Below are 20,618 nucleotides of genomic sequence, written 5' to 3' on the forward strand. Positions count from 1 at the left end.
GATAATCTGCAAACAAAGCATGCATTTTGGGACTGAGAGGGATAAATGACAGGTGTGACAGGGGCAGGATTGTCCCTGCACTCTCTGCAGTGACATTTTGTGGACACAAAGACCCTGGCAGCTCTTGTGCAGAGAAAAGCAGGCTGCTACTACACATACCTCTGCCACCTCACTTCTGCCACTGCTGGCACCAAACCCACCATGCCTGCTATTCTTTCCTCCTAGGAGAGAAGCTCACCAATTTTCCTTTAAAACTTACCTAGACCCTGGTTTCTATTAGTCCACATCCAATCCTAACCCAACTTGTAAACACTTTGGAGCAGAATTCTTTTTTTTTGGCTTTTACCCACCTGACTGTGGTTTATATGCATCCTGTACCACAGCTAGGGATCCTGGATCAATACAAGTAGGAATGAAAAAAAACACTGTTCTAAACTGCTGGGACTAATTCCTTGTATTAGAAATACCAAAAAACAATTCAATCCATACTGCAGGATTTTATCAGAGGCCAAGCACTAATTCAAAATTTTACCTGCTTTTCCATGGAATAACAGCAAAATGTATCTCCAGTTCTGATTCTGACTCATTAAAACCCGTTGACAAAATGATTTCTTTTGAGAATTAAATGAAAGCCTTTTCAGAAGATCTCTCCTCAAATGGAAATGTGGAAATCAGCCCTCAAATGTGTCATCCCTGGAAAACCCAACAGGACATTGGGAGACCTGGTTCTCCTGCTGCAGTGCCTGTGCAGAACACAGAGCACAGAGTAAACTGACAAAATAATTGGATTATACATGCACAATTCAGACTTTCAGTTACTGGGTGCTTTCTTGCTCCTGGTTTCCACAGAAAAGTCAGGTTTTTGTTCCTTAAGTCCTTGTACTGCTTATTTACATATGAAAAGGTAAGTTTATAAAAGAGCTTTCCTATTTTACTACACCTAATAGTTAATAATTTAAATCTGTAGCCATTATCATCATATAGATTGACACAAATGGCATATGGATCATTCTGGGGATGAGGGTTAGTTTCTTTTAAGAGAGAATTGTTTTAGTTTTTGCAGGAAATTAATCAGGGGAATGGGCTTTGTGGAGCATGGAGCAAATCTAATCTGTTCTTTGTTCAAATTTGCCTTGCTCCAATTCCTAGCAATTGTAGACAACATGCTCTTTTGTTCAGGAGCCACTTGTTACATGCATAATTAGAGACTGCAGTAGCTGTGTTTAAAGAAAAACTGTTTTCCAATGTAATGTGTGATCTTGATAATAGTATTTTCATCAAAGGTAGCAATTACATTCATTAAGCTGGGACTGGCAAGGCAGCAAGGAAATTAAGTGGAAGGTGAATAAAAAGCTCCCCGTTTCTTTTTAAAATCTCTGCCTCTTTATACGTTGAAATGCACCACGTTGAGCTGCAAACTGGAAAATACATACTGAATATAAGGGGGAAAAAAAGAAAGAAAGAAAGGAAAAAATAAAGTCCTCCTTAACCTTTCTGAATAATGATGCAGAAGATATCCTAGGGACACCTACTATAGATGCACTTTTCAAATTAAAGGGCTTTATTCTACATTAATTTCTTATGCAAGTTTTAAACGAGCTCAACATATGATTCAGGTCTTTAAAGGCTCCAGGGCTCTCTAGGATTAATTCACTGTTCTTTTCACACATGAATTAATTGTTTTGTGTTCTCAAAAACAGCAAACAGCACATAAATCAACCAGTTTGGAAAAGGCACAAGGCTGGTGCCTTTTGCAAATCACTGAAGTTTACTCTTTACACTCCATTATTATAATACGCAACTTTTAAAGGAAAAGCTGGAAAAGTAGGACATATGTTCTTAATTCTAACTAGATTTCTTGAATGCATAACTCATTTCAGCAATCTGATTCCTTGAAAGACCAAAGTTGTGGAGCACTGAAAAGCTGTTCTTCCAGCACTCTAATTATATTTTTCCCAATTAATAATTCAATTACACATCACTAATAGATTTGCAAACATTCCCACAAAAAAGGAGCTGTTGTGAGGGGTTTTTTTTTTACCCTCTTTTTGCCTTAAGCCTCAAACGAGTGAGATTTGCAGATGGAAAAATGTGAAAATCTAAAGATGTGAGCGTGGAGCCCCATGAGGGCCATGCCCAGCCCGTGGGCTCCCCCAGGCACTCCTGCTGAGCACACACACAGCAAGCTCATTTTTTACCTCCAAAATACAACCCTGATTTTATTCCAGGCACTGCATCCCAGGCTAAGTGGGAGAAGTATCTGTGCCCTCATAGTTTTGCCCTGTGTGGACAGCAAGGGCAGGGCACCACTGCTGACAAGTTGCTGCTTCAGATCAGGGCTGAGGCACAATTTGGCAGGAAAATCCCCCAATTCGGGGTCTCAGCCAGCACCAACCAAAGCAAGTGACACCTGCAGCAAGAGGGACAAGTTTCATCTACCAGCACTCACAGCAGGACAGGTACTGAGGAGGGTGGTGGCAGGAACTGTGCTCCCTCCTCCGCAAGGATGTCCCAGTCCACTCTCAGCTCAAGGTAAGAGAGAAAATTGTAGCCAGAACCCAGCTGCCCATGACTCCAAAAATAACTGTTTCTCCCTCTGCCCTTCCCAGAAATAGAATCTGAAACCACAGCATCTTGGCCAAATTGGAATTTGCATAGTTCTGCGAAGCATTTCCTTCAGTTAGGAATGATTTAATTATTCTTCACTTCCTCTTCTAGAAATCATTCCTGGATAATGAGGTTAGCATAGAGCAGATATGTTTCAGTCAAGAAATAGATGTAATTTAGTGCCAGAAGGCTTTTACAGTTAAAAAAAAAAAAAAAAAAGAAAAGATTTTTGGACACTTCTAAATAGAAGCAGCAGGATAGAGAAGGTTTGCTATTAAATTAGAACAGTCTGAGACACCAGACCATCGGGTGCTTTAACCCGGTGCTGTGTCAGCCCCTGAAGAATCAGAGCACAACCACCACTCCCCCGCAGCCCAGATTCTTACACAAGGGTAACAAGGCACATTTTAAATAATTATTAAATAATGGCAAGCTGCATTACTGCCAGAGAATTGTTTATCTCTGCAAATTGGATCACTGAAGTCAAAGTACGGTAGAGCTAAAATACTTCCAACCATGAAATGGAAGATCTATTGCTGCACCTTCCTGTGGTCCTTGGAAACTGTGAATCCTGCATGGCAGTCAAATGTATTTTATGACAAATATCCTGCTGAATCCAGCTTTTATTATTCAAGCAACAGTCAAAATAACCTGCCCTATCAACCAAATGTAGGCACTGCTGTAATTAAACCCAGAAAATTATTTTCCTTCTAAAGCCTGGTTGGATAAACATTGAGAAGACCTGAATAATAAGGAATTTAAGAAGGGAGCATAACAGTGTATGTTTGGTAAAAAATGAACAGTGGAACACAAGGAATTTTTCTCTGAACATGAGGAAAACAAGACTATGAACAGAAATAGAGCCTTTGTGCCATTTCAGCATCTGTTAGTGCATCACAGGGAGTCACAAAATGTTTTCAAAGTTCAAAAAGTACTTAAGCTGAAAAAAAGGCTTTGTCCAGTTCTGACGGGAACAGCTGGGGCCAACATCCTCCACCTTAGGAACAGAATGGCTGATGGTCTCTTCCTAAAACAGCACCAGCTTTGGCCCTGAGACACGTTTGCTCTGTAGCAACTCTATCTTCAGCAGCTCCATTGACCAAACAAGTTCTGGGGAGCTCTTCACTGTTTAACTATGCTTCCAGACTTTTAAATTATTCCTGGATCATTTTTATGTCAGTTTAGCAAATTTCTTCTACAGAAAACCTAAAAGTACCCAGAGAAGCTAAGTCTAACATGTAATTATCATGTCTTTGGGTACCATCTAAACAAAGGCAGAAAACCTCAGCAACACAGTATCAAATTAAACCTGCTCTGGTTATACTGAAAAATTTGCATTTAAGTTGCATATTTAGGATGCAAATTAGTGAATAGAAAAATCTTACAGCATGTCCTTGAAAACAATTCAGGCCAAAAATATCCAAGACACTTGTGGCAAACTTGATGTGATGAAAAGGATGATCAGAAAATGGTTCTGTTCCCTGAGGGGTGGGGCATTGCTTGAGACTGGGCTGAATGATCCTGACTGAAGGCAGCAAACAGCCCCTCTTTAGCCTCACCAAAAAAAAAAATCCATAAAAACTTGACTTTTTTTTTAGTTTGTTTAAGTCCTCCAGTGTTAGCGGCTCTACAGTTACTGAGAGAGAGAATAATTTCAGAAAGATGTAAATCCAAATGATCTTGAAAGACAAAATATATAAAAATGCTATTACTGTCTAGTGAGACTGCACATATTTTTGATTTATATTTCTAAATATTTCACCAGAAAAAAACGTTACAGTGTACACTGCATGTTCCTTTGAACATTAAACAAGCTATTAGGGAACACCCTGGTTATTTCTAGTTACCCTGAATACATTTTGGTGCTGAGGAAAAGCGTTTCTTCAGCTTTTGTGTATCCAATACCAGCTCAGGGAAGTCAGACAGCTGCTTTCAAAGCAGACTGGGCTTCCAATCGAGCTTAGCTTGGTAGAACAACTTGAAATGTGTCTCTCACCAAGAGATTTTCAAGTGGAAATGCAATAACATGTTAATTAGAAAAGTCTTTACACAGCAAAAGGCTCCCAAAGAACAATTACTCTGTAGTTCATGTAAGCCTTTTCTAACACAATCTTTACACGGGGAAAAGAAAATATGAAAGAAAGAACAACAGCATAGAAAACATGATATAAAATGTTGTATTTGAGAATCTCCCAAGTAGTGATTTCTGTGGAAATCTGCCTTGATTACCAACCAGAACAGAACCAGAGAAACCCAAGAGATGACACAGTCGTTTTCTCCTGGTACAAAACCTGGAAGATCTTGTAACAATTTTAAATTACAGTTATTAGAAAACATGACCTGATACACAAGATTAGCATTGTATCAAGTCAAAAATAAAATACAGACACTTTTTAATACATTCTCAATACAGGGCTTTTCTTCTAACCAGGGAAGCTCACACGCAACATTTGATACTGCAGCTGCTGTTCCAGGACAACAGACTGGATGGACTAAGGGTGTAAAAAGGGAAAAGTCACTAAGAAAATACATATTGAGTATATAAAGCAGCTTAAAAGCACAGAAAGCCTCCCAGCACTGCCCACACCAGCTCTGTAGCCTGTGCCCACAGTGCCAAATGCAGAATGGCCATTTATGACCACCCAAAAATGCCTGTCCCAAACCACAACAGGAGCTGGGGAGCACAGGCAGCTCTCAACAGCTCCTGGACAAGAGCACAGCACTTTTCATTCCTACCCCAACATCTGAGTTCAGAGCAGCGATGGAATCAGGCTTGAGGGGAGGAAATAATCCCAGGCTGGATGGGGCTTGGAGCAGCCTGGGATAGTGGAAGGTGTCCCTGCCCATGGCAGGGGGTGGAGCAAGATGGGCTTTAAGGTCCCTTCCAACCCAAACATTCTGTGAGTCTCTTAGTTAACTCTCTCCAGAATCCCAGAGTAACCAAGGCTCTCCACACAGGTACCGGTCCTTTTAAAACAACAAGGAAAGATACTCAGGGGTTGTAATTGATTTGTGCACATATTCCTCCATAGAATTTTGTATACAAATACAATAGACACATTTTTTTCAAAACTGTGTACAAAATACAGCATACATAACAACAACATGAAATATTTACAGCTGTAACATTAGTTAAAGGCTTGACCTCACTTTACTGAAAAAAAAAAGCTCATCAGCTACTGTTGAATAGCTGATGAGGATGTTCACGTTGTTTCCTGGACTCAGGCATCCAAGATCAGACTGTGAGGAATCACATTAATCTCATTTTTTCCTGGTTATTTTTTCAAACAGACACCTGACACAGTTCTACACAAAGAGAGAGTCCTTTTGCATAATCCTGGATATCCAGCCCTTACCAGTCCTTCAAAGAGCTTGGCACTTTCCTCCACAAAGGGTTTGTATCTGGCACTGCACTGAATCAGTTAAGCATTGCCAGTCCTCAGTCTCACACAAAACTGCAGATTAGACACAGGCTAAGAGTGTCTCAAACCAGGAGATCACAGCAAAAACTATGAACCAAACCATGTTTTCTGGGGACACTCATGTGAGCAAAGCAGGTTAAACTTCAGCAGCCAAGGGCTGCCTCACCTTGGCACAATTCAGCACATTAATCAACATTAACTCAAGCATTTTGGAGTGTGGTTATGATCATTTCAGATTAACTCTGTGTTGAGCAGAGTAACTGTAGTTAAATGTCGTGGTGTTTGTAGTGTTAATTCTAATTGAAATTTCCCCAGCTGTTTCAATTCAGCTGAAAGCCTGCAAACAAATCTGAAATGTATTAATAATGATAATGATTAATAATAACATTGCTAGAAGAAAACTCCAGAAATCATCTAGTCTACCTTCCTACTCATTTATTTTTGAAAACCTCAAAGCTCTTGATCAAATTGATATGGGAGGGGCTTCTTTACTGGCATAAGGATAATCACCACAATAATTCTTTGCCCATTAACAGGCAAAGTGTGTATATAGGGGGATTAATTCACTAAAGTAGTTGCCTCCCTTTGAAGTCAGAAAACTTTTTAATAGTGCTTTTCATCCGTGCTTGTTTCTTTGTCTAAGGCACTGCTTGTTTTACAAATCCCACTTGTTAAGTGTCACTTGCCCTGGTTTTGCCAGGAAATCATCTGGGAATCTCAGCCTACGACATTCTAAGCTCCACTCAGAGTGAATCATCAGTGAAAAGCAGGCTTTAAAAATGAGATTCTTCTAAGTCAGCCAAAACCAGAAAACCAATCCTTCCCTCCCCAAAACACTTGAAACAGATTGCCAATTACAGCAATTAGGATGATTTTTCATATATTAAGCTTCCTGTCTCTTGATTATTAGTTAATTAGCTCTCCAGCACTGAAGAGGTTTCTGCTGTAAATAAAATGTCTAATTTTAGAGTAAACAGAGACGAATAAAAAAAGCAAATACTTCCCAACCCCCTGCCCTTTTTGTCTCTCAAGAAGAGAAAAACTGTGCTAGAGAATCACTAACTTCCAGGAGCAAGGAATTCTAGGCTGCAAATTAACAGTTCCTCCCTTTAAAGTTTGTAAAATGCATTGAATGTGGAAAGGCTACTGTGAGGTAGTATCACAGCACTCCCATTACCCAGCTTGTATCTGTCCTTTTGCAGAACTACTAGAGCTTTTTTAACCCCATTTCAGAAAGATTTCAACTCAACCTTTTATGAAAGGAGAACTATAAATAGGCTCTTAGATTAAAACCCTTACGAGCTGAGAAGGCTGGAAAGGGAGGTGGATATTATCCACCTTTCAGGAGTACAAATTGGGGCTGGAAGGACTTAATTACAAAGATATCCTTAAGAACACACTGCTATAAAGGGCTGCTATAAAAATGACTCCAACTACAGCAGCTCCATCACTCTGCCTGGGAGAGAGGAAACCACCACTTCCCTCTCTTTGCACCCCATGCAGGCAGCACCTCCCAACAACAGCTCCACTCCACACACCAGCTCTGCTGCACGTGGAGAATCCTTCCTCCCAGGTGGATTAACAGAGCCCTTCCCACCAGGCATGCCAGGGATTTGTATTCCTTTGTTTTCACTTTGAAATCTCCAAGCGGAAAAGAACTGCTGGCATGACCTAAGGGAGGTAAATCCAGTGCTTGGAAGTGTCTCAGGAAGAAAGAAGTTTGGATTTGAATGTGGAATTCACCATTACACGTGAATTACTCACTCTCCTGAAACGAGGAATTCATGGTTTTCCCTATGATTTCACTGTGATGATGTATTCTTATTTATGATGCCATTAATGCCTTCTGTAATTACAATAAATGGGTAATTCACAATCAGTGTCCAGGGAAATAATTTTCATATAACAGTCAAGAAAGTTCTTATGGTTTCAGTACTCCTGTGCTAAGAATTTTGCAATTGTGCTCAACTGGATATTTGAAGTTCCTTCATATATTGTACCTGAAATCAGAAGAGAATAAATTAGTGGACTATAAACCCACAGTGAATTTATGAAGAGAGACCAAAATATCATCCTAAAAGTCCAGTTAGAACCTTTACAATTATGAAATGAAGCTTTACTATGCAAGTATTAGTGCCGAATTATAATTATCTATATAATATTATAAATGTTCATATTTTATTATCTGTAACAATTAAAGCACTTTTCAGGCTGGCACCACATAATGCAAAGACATTTTCCTGAAAAGCAATTCTTAAATAGCCAACAACAATGAAGAAGTTCCAAATGCTATTACGATAAAAGCCAAAGGGTAATATTGTTTAAAATGTTAAACTGTTGGCTCCAAGGATTATCCTGATAAACAAGGAAGCCTTGAAAATAAAATTCCACATAGATTCAGATCTTAAAGCCAAAGAAGGCATTTTCATTTTTTTTTACTGAAATTTCCTTAGTAGAATGGGACACAATGTTTGTGTCTGTATTTTATTGGTATCCAATTAAATATTATAACTAGCCTTGCACGTACATACATTTATACCTAAAGTTTTATATCTGAGCCTTTGAATTAGTGCTGATACAGTCTCAGGGAAAAAATATCCTGGAAAAAAAAGCCAGTCCTTCATCCTCAAACTTTAACAGCACTAATGCTACAAGGGATACTTGTTAAGAAAGTGTCACTCACCTATCTTGCAGTCACGATAGTACTTTTCTATCGGGTAATTTTTGGTGAATCCAACACCTCCCATCCATTCAATACATTTACTGGTTGTCAGTGTTGCAACCTATGAAGAGAGTTTTCAGAGTTACAGGAGTCAACTTCAGGACAGGGGTGGTAAAACTTATACTTTGTAGCTAATTAATAACAAAACAGGGAATAAAGAAGTGACTAGAACAGGAGAGAAGAAGGATGGGTATATTGGTATTCATCTTCAGTAAGCCACTTTAGAATAAAAATTACATTTTTCGAAATCAGAGGACACCAGGAGTTCACTAATTGTTACAGCAATAGTTTCTATGCTGCACTCTGCACAAGACCAGCAGTGGTATGCAAGACAGCAATTGCAAAGGGATAGAAGTCATCCAGTTTTGAATCATTTTAAGACTCACAGATGTGACCAGCAGAGCTGAAATGGTCACAAATGAACTCTTTACAGTGTCATTTCTCATGCCACAAAAAGAGATTTCTGAGAAAATCCAATCTTATCTAGGTAAGTGCAAGTATTAATTCACTTTCCTCTTTTAGTGTTGTTGTTTGGTTTTAAAAATTTTATTTAGGGGCATGAGCAGCTTATTCCTTGGTGACTTACTTTAGATTCTGTGCATGGACTGAGAAACACAGAATGGTTTGGGTTGGAGTAGATCTTAAAACTCATCTCATTCCAACCCCCCTGCCATGGGCATGAACACCTTCCACTACACCAGGCTGCTCCAAGTCCCATCTGACTTGGCCTCGAACACCTCCAGGGATGTGACAGCCAAGATGAAAGTACATCCAGAGATTCCACAGCAAAGACGAATTATGAATTACACACTGGATAGCAGCTTTCCCAGCAGTGGAATGAAGCCCTGGAGTGAGGGAGATGCAGGTACCTCAGCAGTGAAGTACTTGGCCATGCTGGCCTCCTTGATGGCCGGCCTGCCCGTCTCCGCCAGCCGCGCCGCGTTGTAGGTCAGCAACCTGGCCGCCTCCAGCTGCGTGGCCACCTGGGCGATCTGGTGCTGCATCCCCTGCAACAGCACCACAGCACTCACACAGAGCCACAGCCCCGCTGGAATTCCCAGCAACAACCATTCTGTCCCCATGGAAATGTGCCTGCACTCTGAAATGAAAATATGGAATCCAGGTGAGACGTAATTCCATGTTACTTCTGTGTTTATTGACAGAGGCTGGGCCACTGAAGTGCTTTCAGGAACTGCACTCCTATTCTCCCCTTCCCTTCTCTTGGATTCAGGAGCACTGGGGTTCATTTTGCCTGACTGGCTGCACAGAAGGTTACCTATTTAAACCCAGGAATATAAAGGAAAATTTTACCCCAATCTTAACATCCTCCTCGGGATTACAAAGACATGAGGAAGTCAGAGCTGCGTTTTCATTCTGCAGCTTTTCATTGAGACAGTAACAAGTCTGGCTCCCTGATGAGCTTAACCAAGGAAGACTTGTAAACAAGTATTCCTTGAATAAAGTGGAGAACTAGCGAGGCGACAACTCCTTCCCATGTCCCAGAGGCACGAGACAAGATTTAGGAGCAGCTTAAAGGTACAGAGGACATGACTGAAGAATGGATTCAAGGGGAAGGAAAGAGGTGATGGAGCTCACATCTGAATGGTATTACAGAAGAATGGGTTTATTTAAGAACACCCAAATATTATGATGATTGAAAATGAACATTTAGTAGTCTAAAACACAATGAAATCTTTCATCTTATTAGAACACTAACACTGCTCCCTCAGATTTGCAGAAATATATAGGCAGGTCAAAATACCAAAATGATTCGGCAATTATAAATTCCATTTCCCATTCAAAAGACGTAGTTCCAATCATTTCCTAGGTATCTATGAGTGCTTCCTAAAATTTGCATAAATTATGAGTAGTGCTAATGTTCCTTCTCTTCAGCTGAGATGTAGGTTTCTTTGAACAAGAAAATTACTATAGTAATTACAATTATGTATCTTCCTTATTAAACTATACATCATTTTTGCAACAAAGAGTTCTCTTTCGTCGTAAGAAACAGATATTATAATGAAAACTAAATGTCTTTGTATACCACAGGAAACCTATAATAATTCAATAATAATTGAATTAAATAATTATTAAATAATTAAATAATAATTCAATCAGTTTTCCTCATCTTTTTATCATTTCTGTTGTCTCCAGAAAAAGCCCTTCCTCTGCACCTCAGGAAAGGGTATAAAAACTGGAACACATTCAGTACAGTGGGATATTAAAATCAGAAGAGAAGGGAGTTCCATGTGTATTATTTTCAAAGAATGTCAGTAAGTTATCAGGCAAAAGGAATATCTCAATAATATTTTAAAGTTTTGCGTTATTCGTGTGGCAGCTGCAAAGGCACACAGCACTGAACTGATGAATTTTACATGGCAGATGAATGTTCATCCAGAATTTTTTTTGAAAAATTCTTCTCAGATATTGAGGAGGAGAGACATGACATGATTATGCAAATCATAATAGTCATTTTTCTGATTACTGTGGTCACTGCTCCTTTCTTAGAGGAAACATCCCTTGTGTCCATTAACAAGTACCTGGAAATCAAACACGCTTTTCCCAAACTGGACTCTCTCCTTTGTGTAGGGAACTGTACGGTCAAAACAGCCCTGGGCCAGTCCCAACATCTGTAAGGAAAAATAAGGATACGGTCAGTAAAAATTGATTAATTGAATGCACCTAATGGAGATGGTAACAGTTGATCTTCTGGTCAGGCAGGTTGATATTCAGGAGAAAAGTTGTTTTCTTCCTACCTAGATATTGCTAAAATTTCTACATAGAATCCTAGGAGCCAGAATTTTACAGTTATCAGACAAATTGAGGTGAGTTTTAATAAAGAAAAGTTTCAGGAACAAACCTATTACATGCCCATTTCTTACCACATGAAAACACTACTACTAATTTTTGAACAATACTTATGGGTCAACTGTAATTGCAAAACTATTAAGTGTTTCTGGGAAAACTCATAATTGCATGAGAAAATGACTGTAAACTGAAGATCTATAGATCTACATTACCCTACTAAAGGAAGAATAATCTGAATGATTAATCAAAACTATTTTCATAATCAAAATAATTTCTCATTTTCTAGAGGACACCAAACTGCCAGAATTAGCAATTTATTTCAGAAGTTAGAAACTTAGTGGAGTGGAAGGAGAGATAACATTTCTTCCACTATCTTCCAACTCTGCAGAACAATTGTAGAAGAATTTAGACCAATTTTGTCTTTCCACAAAGACAAGAGTAGGCAGCTGTCACATCAAGCTGCTTAGAAAAACTACCTTTAATGATGTACAACAGGAAAAAAAAAGATACCTAGGAAAACAATAAAAGAAAATATTGCAGTCTGCTGTTAATCAGCCCCATTATCAGATTTGTTATTTCTTTATATAAACTCATATAAAAGAGCCAAGTACATCAGCTTCAGCACCTCCAACAATATATGCAGCTGCCTTGCACTAAAACCATCTGAAACTGTTTTCAAAGCCACAATTACATTTTATAAGATCTTCATTATCTTTTAAAACTATTACTACTGCAAAACTAAACTCAATACCACAGGGCTTTAGAGCTGCTGTTCTTGTCAAGTCCATTTCTCTTAATTTGAAGGTGTCAAGAAAGCAGTAACTAAGATATAACAACTACCTGACCTTAACTTTTAATTAAGGTGTAACTTGGAGTAATTAAGAGTAAAATCCAGACCATGTATTTTACTGCCAGAGCCTCTATATTATTTATATCTCTGGGAACAATGGGGCCCACAGCCCTTTTTAAATGCCATATCAGACAAAGTTTAATCACAGGTAATCTTTAGAAATGATGGAAAAGACAGCCCAATTATCAGCATAGTGTACTGCCATGTGGAAAGTCTCAATTTCATGCCGATGATTACTTCAAAAATAATTTAAAAAAAAAACCTTATCACAAGCCATTTTATTCTAGGGCTGAACCTGATTCCCACTGAGATCAGCAGCTACCTGAGATTCAAACTGACTTTACAGCAAAATACATTTTGAAATAACTCCAAGGTCAGTAAATATTTTCCCCTAAGATGCCATACAGGGCAATTTTCAAACACAACAATGAAATGGAACAGTTCTGATAGAGAAAATTACATTTATTTTAAAAATAAGTTGACTTTTAAAAATAAGTTGCTGGAAGAACATCAGTCAGTACTAGGTTACATTTGCCAGCCCCACACAATCCCAGTTGGTATAATGCATTTCAGTGTGTTATATTTTCCAAAGTTAGTTTTTTTAATAAAATAAATTTTCACAGTGGAAGACAGGAATGTTGACATAACTCAGTAGCAATAAGTTAACGACCAAAGACAAGCTAATTGCCATTTAATGTTTTCTGAGTCTATTGCTTATGTCACCACGGGAGAATTTTCCCACTGGCAGGTGTTCCTGTCCTCACTGTAACTTTGCTACAGGAACAGTGACATCTAGTGGCAATTGAGCTTTTAATTAAGTATTTTCTAAACAGCTTTAAATATCCCATACATTTCAGTCCAAACTCAAGTTATATCCTGGCTGTGCTCAGTAATAAACCCGATGACCCACCTGTGCAGCAATCCCTATCCTGCCAGTATTGAGCATTCCAATGGCATACTTATATCCTTGTCCAACTTGTCCCAGGATATTGGTCTCAGGAACCTAAAATATAAAACCACCCAATTACTCCTGTTCTATTCTGCTTTGCAACTACTAACAGGGTTCACATATCAATCAGTGTACATATTTTATTAATTGTTCCTCATAAGTGAAGGCATAAAACATAAACCAGATATTTGATTCCTAGGACATCGGATTAGAACATGCCCAGATTCATGTAATTATAAAACTGATGAAAAAAATGCATCAAAATTTAAGAAATTCAACCCCTCTCTAGACTTCTGTGGGAGGAAAATGTTAATATATGCCAAACAATCAGTGTGTCTAAGGGAAAAAAACAGGGAATTTAGTTAATATTCATTCCTTATGTGTGGTCAGGTTCCAGTTGTACCCAAATTTATGCTTTAACAGCTGAACTTACAGTACCTTCACGTTATCAAACGTTACTGGGCAGGTGGAAGATGCTCTGATTCCCAGCTTGTCCTCCTTTTTCCCCACGTGAAGCCCCTCTGTGTTGCGATCCACTATGAAGCAGGTAATTCCCCTGTATCCCTGCGGGGAGTTAAAAATAATCAAAAACCATTTTTCATACTAATACCACTCAAAATCTACTACCTACATCCACACTGGGGACAAACCTGACACTTGCATATTCAGCTATGTAATTTTTTATTGGATTTACTTTGCTATAGGATACTTTTTAGTTTTCCATTTTGCCTCTTAACAAGAGCAACTTGTCAGCTAAGTCAGAAAGGTTGGAAAAACTTAAGACTGTGAGTCCTGTTACTCAGAACACCACCAGTGCTGTGCTCTTCACCTAAACAACCATGATCCTGCCATTTTTATTTTCCCTGGCTGGATGAATTTATTAAATTGTTCGCCAAGTTCTCAATTTTTGTTGGGAAATATTTTTAAAGGTTTGCAGTCAGCTAGGAAAAGGTGCACAGAGTATTAACCTCTAACATCAGATTATTAATATAAAATCCACAGTTTCATACATCAGCAGCAGTCACTGAAATGCAACAATGCTGTAGCAACTTACTAAGGATGGGTCTGTATTTGCCATGACAAAGAAAACTCCTGCATCTTCTGCTAAGCTAATCCACATCTTTGAGCCATTGATAATGTAGTAGTCTCCTTTCTTTTCAGCTCGAGTCTTCAAGGAAAAAGCATCACTGCCAGACCCAGCCTCCGAAAGACAGAAACTCCCTAGCTGTCGAGGGAAGAGAAAAAGCCAATTTAATTTTCACAAATATAAACAAATCCTACAAGGAAAATACTTATAAACCAGCACAAGTCTCTTAAATTCAAACATTTTAACCTATTGCATTAAAGTAACTGAGCTTCAGCTATGGAGATTAAGAATAGAAACACTGTGTAATTACACATCTCTCAAAGTCAACTGTTTTATGGTTCTTTTCCACAGTAAATTAAATTTTAATGAAACTAATAAGTGCCTTTCCACTTTTACCTCTCAGCTACTGATGACAGGATGTATCTATATCACCACAGATCTCAGCTCTAACCAGTGTTTCAAAGTTCACACATATTTTCCAGAGCTGCAGACACACATTAATCACTGAAAAAAAACCCCACTAACATTACTAAACCATAATATAATTTTAATAGTTAAGTAAAGTAAGACTTTGACTCACTGTATCTTTAGACACCCTGGGCAGGTAAGTTCTCTTTTGTTCTTCTGTTCCATAGGTGGTAAACAACTTATTTGTTAGAGTGTTTTGGAGTTCACACACAAGAGCCACAGCTGGATCAACTTTGGCCAATTCTTCTACCACCAATATGATTGAAAAAAATGAAGCTCCAGTTCCTCCATATTCTTCCCCAAGCTCAATACTCATCAGCTGAAATGGAAAAGGTGCAAATACATCAATCTGTTGGTTCTGATAGCAGGAAAGGCTAAAATTGAATCCAAGAATGAACATGAGGATATTGGCAATGTAAGTCCTCATGGCTGCCCAGCAAGGCATAGAAGACTCCTGATACTCTTTTCCATCAACACTTGGAGTCATGGCCTTTCCAGCATCCAATTATGCTTAACCAACTAAAAAAAAAGTGAGGGAGGGAAGACAAGGAACTAAAAGATAAGATGAAGTATGTGGTATGGGGGAGATGGAAAAAAATGACAGTAAAAGATGGAGAGTGATAATGCTGTAAAGAAAGTTGTCTTGTGGTTGACAACTCCAAAATTTTTAACGATGCATTAGTTCATTTGAATTTATCCCTCAAACTTTTCACCTAAAAATCTGAACAGGGCACAGTTAGAGATTCATAAAATGATGTTACTTTCCAAATAAAAGATTAGGTAAAAGTGTGCAGACCCCTTGTTCAAACAGTCCCTGTATGACGGAATCTTCCATTTTTGCATTCTCATCCATTTTTTGTACAAAAGGTGCAACTCGTTCCTGGGCAAATTTGGTCACTGTAACAAAGAGAAGAAAGAAAACCTGAAAGTATTCCAACAGTCTCCTTTGGGATCAATATAACAGGAATGTGGTGCTTCTGACAGGTTATGCATGTGTTCTGACTACTTGACCCAGACAAGTAGCCCAAGCAAAACAAGGCGTAAAGCACAACTCCCCCAACAATCTCAACATTTGACTAGAAATAAATAATGAAAACAAAATTTTAAGCTACAATATCCCTTCTAGTTAAAACATTTCTGAATTTTAAATACAGATATAATAGCTACCCATGTCTTTCAGCATGGCTTCCTCCTCGGTGAACATCTGAAGTGGAGCACAGGCAAGTCCATCACTGGCTAGATTTGGCTTGAGTTCTGATTTGGAGGACCTAAAAACACGGGGAGAAACCCTCCAAGGAGCCAAGTACGCTGGTATGTGTCTTCTCAGCTGTTGGCAACAAATACAGAAGATGCAAACAGTTAGATTTGTATGCAGACAGCAACATATAACTTTACCCAGTGCTTTTATTCAGTAAATGATTAGGAAATATAACTTATACCCAACATTTGAAAGCTTTTAAGATATAACATCCCCTATGTCCTAAACGAAAATATGCTTTAATTACTTTTCTCTTAACATCACACAGTTTTCTTTCTGGGAGTTTACTAATACAATGTTATTCTACAAAGTATGTAAAAACATTAATTTTAGTCAAGTTTGGGGTTTACAGCAAATAGACCCTGCTGTTAGTATTTCTTTTCATAGATGATGCAAGTCTACTGCAATATTCAGAGTGGGGAGTGTATATTTCAATAGAATTAATACTTTCATTAACAAATATGATAAGAGTAAATGTAAAATACACAGAGAATGGCTTTTACAGGCCTGTCAACTTTAATTACTGACTTTAGCTTTCTCCCTGGTTTTCTTGGGACCAGCAATTTTTGTTTCTAAAGCAATTGGACAGCCCCTCATGCGGATTATTGGTATTTTGCTGTGAAAGGGCCTAACTTTTAACTGCACTGTGGATTTCTGTATTCAAACTGAATTCTTATCCACCACTTAATGATTTTCAGAACAAGCACACATTTTGTAGACAAAGCCCTGGCATTTGAATGCTTCTGTGACTTAATTTCTATACAGTTAAAATCCTACAGTAAGTATATTGATAGTGTTATGTAACTAATAATTAATGTGTTTTATTTGGTTGATTTCTTTTGAAAGAACAGGAAGGAACTAAAACTAAGTGATTTATGCCTATGCTCCCAATTTCTCCACAATAAACAACAATAATTTCAAGAAGCATTAGTTATCCAACCAAAAGAGCAGAGGCATTAGTGAACATTTGACTGTGGGGAATAATCTTAAGAATATATGGCAAAAGTCACAAAAATGAACAGAACAGTGGCTTTTGGGAGGAAGCTACACACAGTGATTGTCAGGACACAGATAATGTGACAGTTTTGTCCCTTGGAGACCTAAAAACTTTGTGTTCAAAGACTTAATTACCTCACAGCAGGCTTTAGAAAGGTAAGTTTGGTATAAAAGCCAATATGCTTTCCAAACACAGAATAATTTTTAGGATTTTAAAGGAAGTTGTCACGATATGATCTGGCTCCAAAAGTAATGGGCTAGTAGTAGCTAAAAGATATTCCTGAAAAGCAGCAGAGCTTGACTGTGTCTGAAAGGAGGCAGGACAGAACAATGGCTCTGCTCTCCCAGCTCCCCAAAGCCAGCCCACTCTGGGGCTGATGCCCACAGTTCTGATCTTTGCTACAGATTTCTGTCACTTTTGCTATGTCAGCCTAAAGTGTGGAGACACAAATATCTTACTATGACAACTGCTGACAGAAACCCCCAGGAGAGACACAGCTGTGCCATGAAGTATATGAAAACATGTCTGCCAACACACATTTTTGGCAGCACTAATTCTTAACCCCAGAGTGAGCAACAGACTGGCTGTGCCCTAAGGAGGAGCCTGTTTAGCTCCCAGAACACAGGGCAATTCCACAATGCACATTGTGATAGCAGCATTCCTCTAAAAACAGCAGAAACTCTGGGGTCAGGAAGTAAAAATTCCTTTGATCCTTCTAATAATTCCCCCTCTTTCATGTTGGCTTTCAACACTTGTCATGTCCCTGGCTGAAGAACTGATGTAAAACACATCGATGAACTCTTGGAGGCAAGACGCAAAAGTCTACTGTGATAAGGAAACTCTGATTTTAGCACAAACAAAATCACGTGCATAAAAAAAACCCAACCCCAACAACAACAAACAGTAAGAAGTGGTAATAGAGAAAATAAATATTGCTGTGAACATTCAGTGTTCAGTCACATTCAACACCCCTGGTGACATAAAACAACTACTGGTGAGCAGGGCTGAATTACGACTATAACGTTTGGACGATGAACAATAGCTGCAACACCTTCAAATGATGATGAAGTTACTGGAGTCACTGTGGGTCTTACCAAAAATAAAGAAAACATTGTTTAGTAGAGATTGAATCCAAGGCAACCCCGTTCTGGAAGCAGTCGGCCAGGATTATTTGCAGAACACGCAGCTATGCTGGGGTCACCTGACACCCAGGTGTGCCAACACCCACCTGTGCCAGTGTGTCCTTGGCAAGGTCTGAGAGGGAAAAACCTGAGTATGCACAGGCACATTTCTATTTAACACCGTGCTGCTTCTCGAGCAGTGACAGGCCTGCAAACCACACACACTTCCTGCTCCTTCCACTACTTCATTTCCAAGTACAAAGAAAGGAGCAGTTTTCCTCCATGATGGCATAAATAAGGTGAATCACTGGGAATATAAAATATAAAATTATAGAGTGGTTTGGGTTGGAAGGGACATAAAAGCTCATCCAGTGCTACCCCCTGAAGTGACACCTTCCACTATTCCAGGTTGCTCCAAGCCCTGTCCAACCTGGCTTTGGACACTTCCAGGGATGGGGTGGCCAGAGATTGATTCTCTGGACAGCCTGTGCCAGGGCCTCACCACATTCACAGCAATCTGGGATCATCTCTCCTGAAACCAACCCAGGCTTTCCCTCCTTCCCATCGCTTTTCCTGCAGCCAACCCGCATTAGAATGGCCGGGAATGGTGTCCTACCACAGCAGGAGAAACAAAGGTTCAGACATTTATCAACCATGGCTTGGTAAGCACTTGTTTGAGACATAAGTGGTGCTGCAGGAGCAAAGGAATATTCCTAACAAGGTCACCTTGAAAAGTTTTAGAACCAATGGGATGCATGCCAGGGATGGGATTTATGCTGGCAACACCCACACAAAGAGCAGCAACTCACAGGTAATATCACAGCAATAATAGACCAGCGTGGAAATCATATTTTAGTTCAACATGTAGGTTTAAAAACTAAATAAATAATCAAGCCACTACATTATTGTGTACCTTTTTATTCTTAGAAGCCATGTAGTATCACTAACTTCAGACAGTTATTTAAAGCACATGTACATTACTTAAATCCTTGGATGCTGCTTCCCTGCCTTTTTTTTTCCTCCTCTTCTTTTTCTGCAGGTAGTGATTTATGCTGCTAAAGGATTCAGACTGCTTGCCTTACTGAACACATGCATTTGAGAACTGGTTGCTGGTAACATTGATTTTTTTCTGTTTATCTCAATTCCTACCTCCACCTCAGCTCTTTAAAAGATCAGTTCTCTTAGCTTCCTTCTTTTATTTTACTATCTAAAACAAGATTTCAATGCTGGGCCTGCATTAAGACTGTGTTAAGACATAAACAGAAAAAGACCACAGCAATGTTTTACTCAGCTCACTTTGCTTGCCTTGACTCCTTCTCTTGTATCCATCCTAGCTGGTTTCCACATAGCTCCTATCTCCCAGCAGAGAAGCTTCCAAATGGGAAACTTTCCTTCATTTCTGGGGTTGGTTTTCTTCATTTCAATTTAATTCAAGTGCCACGACACACCCACGAGCTGCACGAGAAGGTCCCAGGCCAGCACATCTTCTCACCCTGCACAGCCAAGGCATGCACAGCAAAAACACAGGGTCTCTGCTTGTTTTGATCACACCTCGAGTGCCACGAGTGTGTTTAGGAAACCACAGAATATTCCGAGTTGAAAGGGACCCACAGGGATCATCCAGTTCATGTCCTGGCCCTGCACAGACACCCCAACAACCCCACCCTGGGCATCCCTGGCAGCGCTGTCCAAACGCTCCCGGAGCTCTGGCAGCCTCGGGGCCGTGCCCATTCCCTGGGGAGCCTGGGCAGTGCCCAGCACCCTCTGGGGGAAGAGCCTTTCCTGACGCATAAGTAAAGGAGACCTCGAAGCACCTCTGCTGCCAGGACGGTGCTGCCTCATCACAACCACTTCACAAGACTTACAAGAACTTTTATTTGCAAGAACTTACCCAACACCGCCCCTCCACACACAAATCCACAGGGCAGAAGGAGAAAAGGGCTTCCCAACCCCCCCCTCACGCCTCGCAGAGCTGCCCCTGGAGCCCCGCACCCCGACAGCTCCCAGCCCCGGAGCCAGAGGCCGCCCGTCACCGGCAGGTTCGGGAGCTGCAGCAGTTCGGTAGGACACGGAGTAGCTTTCCCTCGTCCCCATTCCTCTCGCCCTTGGCCCGCCCTGAGACGTCACCTTCGCACAGCCCCTCAGCCAAGCTCCCGCTCCCGCCGCCATTTTCGTGCCCGCCCCGTGACGTCAGGGCCACCTCCCGCGTGACGTCAGAGCCACCGCCCCCGTGACGTCAGAGACAACACCCCCCCTGCGCTCCCGCCGGCGCGCGCGGGTCTCGCGAGACTGCGGTGGGCGGGGCCGGGCCGGGCCGGGGGAGGCACAA

General features: G+C 40.0%; 1 protein-coding gene across 1 annotated transcript; it reads right to left on the reverse strand.

Moving 5' to 3' along the window:
* Window positions 1-4,769: 4,769 nt before the first annotated feature.
* ACADSB (acyl-CoA dehydrogenase short/branched chain) lies at window positions 4,770-20,509 on the reverse strand. The gene is made up of 11 exons (XM_048311551.1): window positions 20,417-20,509; window positions 16,081-16,240; window positions 15,710-15,810; window positions 15,026-15,232; window positions 14,413-14,583; window positions 13,797-13,922; window positions 13,320-13,412; window positions 11,292-11,381; window positions 9,621-9,758; window positions 8,713-8,812; window positions 4,770-8,029 (listed from the first exon to the last, which is right to left on the reverse strand). The coding sequence occupies exons 1-11, from the start codon at window positions 20,456-20,458 to the stop codon at window positions 7,959-7,961; spliced, it is 1,299 nt and encodes a 432-aa protein (XP_048167508.1). The 5' UTR covers window positions 20,459-20,509; the 3' UTR covers window positions 4,770-7,958.
* Window positions 20,510-20,618: the final 109 nt, after the last annotated feature.

The sequence above is a fragment of the Corvus hawaiiensis genome, chromosome 8 (assembly GCF_020740725.1).
Source record: "Corvus hawaiiensis isolate bCorHaw1 chromosome 8, bCorHaw1.pri.cur, whole genome shotgun sequence".
Taxonomy (NCBI): Eukaryota; Metazoa; Chordata; class Aves; order Passeriformes; family Corvidae; genus Corvus; species Corvus hawaiiensis.